This window comes from Corvus brachyrhynchos, unplaced genomic scaffold, assembly GCF_000691975.1.
Source record: "Corvus brachyrhynchos isolate BGI_N302 unplaced genomic scaffold, ASM69197v1 scaffold864, whole genome shotgun sequence".
Lineage (NCBI taxonomy): Eukaryota > Metazoa > Chordata > Aves > Passeriformes > Corvidae > Corvus > Corvus brachyrhynchos.
In genome coordinates, this window is record NW_008237871.1 from 374,231 (window position 1) to 379,585 (window position 5,355).

A 5,355-nucleotide genomic window follows, 5' to 3' on the forward strand; every position below is an offset into this window, starting at 1 on the left:
CCCCCCCAGCCACTGGCGCTGCACGCCGGCTCCTTCCCGCAGGGCCCCGGCCCCTTCGGAGGAGGGGCCAGGGCAGCACGAACGCAAAGGAAGAGAGACCGGAGGGCACCCGAACACGGCGACAGTGATGTCTTGCCCGGCGGCGGCCCGCGGGAGAAGGGGCTGCCCTGGGAGGGTCTGGCACTCCTGGGGATCAGCGCTCAGCTTCCCAAAGAGCCGCTGGCCCGGACAATGGGGAAAGAGACTTGCTGGGGAGCAAGGCACCGGTGCGGATTCTGTGCATTGCACAGCTTCGCGGAGACAGCTTCCCACCGCGTGTCCTGGTGCGGTAACACAATCCCACACAGGCACTGGCAGCCAAAGCAGGAAAGCGTGCTGCAGGCTCATAAACTGCTTCCGAAACGCTCAGATTAACTGCTCCATAATCTCAGCAAAATGCTGAGGATTGCTCAGGAAGTTGCACGAGATAGAACAGACTCATCTGGTCAAAAAGCCTTCCCACTGTTTAGATTAAAAAAAAGAAAAAAACACAAACCCAAACTGATTTTACTTGTTTCAATTTTCCAGGACAACGAAGAACAACATTTACACCACTGCACCCTTTACACAATTTGATGCTGTTGAAATGTCACTGGTTTTAACATTTTCTGACCATCTTTCTTGTGTACTTTGGACACTTTACAAGGATTTTTTTTTCATAATTGCATATATGCTCCAATAAAACTCCAAGCATCAGAACCTAGGAGCAAGAATGAGGAATAAGAGACCAACTGGAGATTATGTTTCTTCCGAAGTCAGATAAAAAAAATCAGGTATTCTTCCATTATTAGTTCTTTCCTGAACGCGATACATAGCTCTTACCATAATACTAAATGTCTCCTCTGGGCCAAGAAAAGCACGTTCGGTATTGTACTGCCATAACAGCACCAGTATCCTCTGTTACATAAATAGAAGCACTCTCTGACATCAGTAGGAAGGGCTGTGTTTTTCTTACCTCTGAGAATCCTAAACCTATGCTCAAGCGCTTTCCTGGTGAATTGTTTTTAAAAACTGGCCCGAGACAATAAGCAGCAGTTGGAACACTGCAGCTCACTTCCAGAAATGTTTACTGTGCTTTTCCTGGCACATGTCACTCCAACAAACACTGCTTTTTCCTTACACAGAACAGAACAAACTATGGGAGCAAAGGACACCTACAAGTTCCTCTCACAAAACTCTTGTTCATCTCGTCAGTCTGTTCCTCCAAACTCCGGCTCTGGCCAGGCTTTCCCACAGTAATTCTTTGATCCTGTATCAACAGTGCCCTGGTGCCCAGGTAAGAAGAAGCAAAATGCCTCCAGTTAGCATATGAATGGCATGCCATGCATGCAGATCCCAGCCAGGAAATGTTCTGTGACAGCAAAGATTTGGAACAATAAGCTTCCATCCATCTGATAAACATCTACCTGTCTCCCTCCAAGCCCTCTGCTTTACCTCATCTAATTAAATGAAAGCTGATCCTCACTGGTATTCACAGTAGGAGACACTAAGGCATTAATCAGCTCAAGCTATTAGTGACAGAATGTCTCTAAGAAAATTACACAAAGAAAAGGTCTGTGCTAAAGAAACAATAGTTCTGTCTTTCCCTGTGGAGAAACCAAAGGGACATTTGACTTGCACCAGATTCATTTTTTCCCCCCCATTCTTTTATGACACTCAAGCAAAACAAAATCACGCCGAAGTGTACTGACTCTCTGTAATTCAGTCAAAAATGATGCACACACCTCAATGAGGATTCCAGCATGTACCTCTGCTACAGGAAGAGCTTCCATGCCTGCTCAACAGGGTGAGGACTACCCATTTAATATCTGTCTTCTGCTCAGAAGCAGGGGAATCTGCCTTACACACAGAGCTGGCAGGTGGAAGATGGTCCACATTCCCACAGGAACATGAGGCTGGTACCGTGGAATAAGCACTTCAGAGCAGCAGGCTCAGCAGTGAGGGCATGTGCACCAGTTTCTTGTTCTATTCTCTTTCAAAGCCCATTCAATCACACTTGGTCTCTCCTTGCCTAAGCAAAGGCTTATTCTGCCCTAAAACCAAGACAACACCCCCTTCCACACTCCTAAGTATGCGTCCAGTGATGCAAAAGACAGAATAATGGAAAGTGACAGGTCAGCATAAAAACCCACTCCACTTTACAATAAAAAGGAACAATGCAGCTCTTATTTTTCTTGAATCCTCCATTGTTTGGGATATTTCTTGCAATGTCTGAACAGTTTCTCTTTTTCATCATAACTATTGAGCTTCCTTTCCCTCCCACAGAAGCATTCAACAGAACTTAAACACATCAGGAAGGACTAGGACATCTTGTTAGTGTCTCCTACTATGGTCTGCTGCATTTGCGGCCCTGCTTATCAGTTTGAAATTCTTTGTGTGTTTCCCCACTGTAAAAACCAAATCCTTTAGAGCTGTTTCATCAAAAGCAATACTATTAGCTTCACCAAATAATAACAAACCAGCATATCAGTATAATGAAAGAATGCAAATGCAGTAAGAAAATTACCCAATTTCATACCAAAAAGTATGAACACTAACAAAAGAATATTTGTTTTCAAGTATCAAAATGGAATTGACATTGCCTTGTTAAATAAATACTCCATGGACACTTACCAGTTTTTTTAAAATCAGAACCCATTAAAAAAAAATTCCTCAGGAGCTATCATAACCTAAGCTGTTAGCATCTGGATTGTCTGGATCATATCTGATTTGGGTCACTAGTGAAAATGAATTTAGGGATTCCAGCCTAGTCCCCCACAGGCATGTGGACAAATCATTGATGTGCTGGCAGTGTGCTCAGGAATGCAAAGAAACCAGGATGCCAAAGGTCACACTGAAGCATCTCCTACACAACCTTACAATCCTAGAATTTTTAACTCCTTGGCTTCAGAAGTGGCACTGAAGCAGGCACTCACCTGACTGTTTGGAAGAACACCATATATATTTTAAACTGTCCAGCATGGAGTTGTACAATATACTTCAAAGGCAATATAGCAGTTATAGGAAGACATGAAGTATTTCTTACTTCAATGTTGCAATGGGTATTTGACCCATGAATCTGATACACACACTCTGCAATTCCACAATAATTTCTCAACTCATTGGAATCCAGAAGGAAAAGGCAAAAATCCCTCAGGATCAAGAGGAATTACAGACCTAAGTGTAACCTATGGAAAAAAGGTCTTGTTATATATTCATACAGGGAACATGTAGATTTTTATTAACCAGGCATTAATTCCATCTCAGCTTTATTGTAAAGCACATATGGTGTCAGCCACACTAAAAGATGGAGGAGTTGCTGGCAGTTCCTAATGTATCATGACTTCAGCCAGAATGAGTTACTGAAGTGACAGAAACTTTAGTTCCATGAGCTGTCAAGAACATGTAGTCAGTAGAGGCAAATTAAAGATTTCTGTGTTGAAATGGAAGCAAAGGAACTTGCATCAAATGTGGCAGAAGTAAAATTGCCCCAAGTTTCTTACCTCCCATTCACTTGCAAGCTTCACAGGCACCTCTATGCCCCTCTTCTCCAGCTGTTCCAACTTGTAATCCTCATATTTTCTGTATCCTGCATATCCTCCACCTGTAGCTACCAGAACATGGAAGGGCCGCAGGCGGAAGACTTGCCCCACTGGAGCAGTATGAAGCTTCTTCCTGTCTGTAACAGAAAAAATCTCAGACTTCAGGAAGGAGTACAGCTACACAATAAAGAAAAAGCAATTCTGTGCAGTGAGGGATGTGAGCTTGGGTGATGAAAATGTGATTAGAAAATAAATCTGACACAGAAGGTATGTACAGATGCTCCTGAGTACTCCAGTTATTGCAGTTTACCAAGTTACTATAACTCAGCTGATCAACACTAATTGGTCATCTGTGGTTTTAACCTCATCCCCGTCCCTACCACCCCACATGCTTCCAACATTCTTCTCCCTAAAATATACATAAATTGTGCTCCCTGAAAGCCCCATGGAGAAATACATAAAATTAGTGTCTGACAGCACTATCACACTTTCCTACTGTGAGAATGTTGGTACTATGTGGAATAATCATTTGCTGGCGAACAATCTGTACTACTGTGAAGCTTCATGCTTTTAAGTCATTCAAGTTTTCACTACAGTTAGGGAATCCCCAGATGGTACAGCTAACTGCAAGAGGGAAGGAAATTCTGGCCTGTTTTAGAGTAGGTCTGGTAAACAGGAAAACAGCACATTTCTGCTGTAATACAAGTCACCACGTGAAACAAAGAGATGTGTAGTATTACATTTTTTACTGAGTAACTACCAAGCTCCTCCTGCGTAAGTCCAGCCTTGCAGTCACTGTGAGATACAAGGACACGGCACGGTCACTAAGCAACAGACCAAGCATGGGACAGGCACAGCCATGAGAATATTTCCCTTCCAAAATCTTCAGAGGAAACAAATCTGTCCAGGGCTAAATCAGTATTAGACTGTGCTGCTCCTGTCTGTCTTCCAGTCAGTCAGAAGTTCTCAGCAATGAGTACAAGTCACTACCTGACAGAAAACACCCAGAACCAATTCTTGATACTGATTGCTTCATTTCCACAACAATCATTAACTTGGATGTGCCAGAATCAAACCCAATGGACTTTATCTTGCTCCATCAAAGTCAGGCTTCTTAGAGTTTGACTATGAAAGGATGCATTAGCAACCAAAAGAATTCAGTCAACACCAACTCTATTTCTAAGCACACAGAGACAAAGCATAATTGTTTCACAGTCTGAAGAGCTTTAGTTCTAAGTAGTTGAGTTGATTAGAAGCATTCAGCCATGATGCTGCAAAAAGATGCCAAATAAAAGTAATTCTTGTCCACATTTTCTTTTATCAAAATAGTATTTCTTTATAATTTCTTTCCTACACTTGTGATGTAAAACATTGCTTAAATTATATATTCTAAATGCATCATAAAACGAAACCAGCTTTGTTCCTCCTCAAAAAAATAAAAGCAATTTCTTTTCTGGAGGAAAAAACCAAACTCAATAAACAAACAAGGCAGCAACTACAGTTACAGTTAATATTCTAAAAATTATTCTTTCCTAAAGAACAATCCTCAATGAAGGAGAGGGATCATTTAGAACAGTTGAATGTTTAAAAAGACAGACTTATTTGAATTTACAAGGACTCTACAACCTTTCAACTTTGCATCACTATTTCAACAGAAGTGTCTGTACACAGACCAATGATACTCTTTAGCCGTAAAGCCTTTGACTCCTTTCCACCACATTTTTGGTTCTAAGTTAGCAAAGCTGCTCAGCAATTTCAGCAGTTTCACAAATTCCCAAACCAAAACCCCTCAGCA

At 42.0% G+C, this 5,355-nt stretch overlaps 1 protein-coding gene across 3 annotated transcripts in view; it reads right to left on the bottom strand.

Annotated features, from left to right (window-relative positions):
• Positions 1 to 5,355, bottom strand: part of PISD (phosphatidylserine decarboxylase) — a 24,299-nt gene that overhangs the window by 14,012 nt on the left and 4,932 nt on the right. For all 3 annotated transcript variants that reach the window (XM_017732217.1, XM_017732218.1, XM_017732220.1), the window contains one exon: positions 3,522 to 3,697. In XM_017732217.1, coding sequence (XP_017587706.1) covers positions 3,522 to 3,697 — 176 coding nt within the window. The remainder of the gene's footprint in view (positions 1 to 3,521; positions 3,698 to 5,355) is intronic.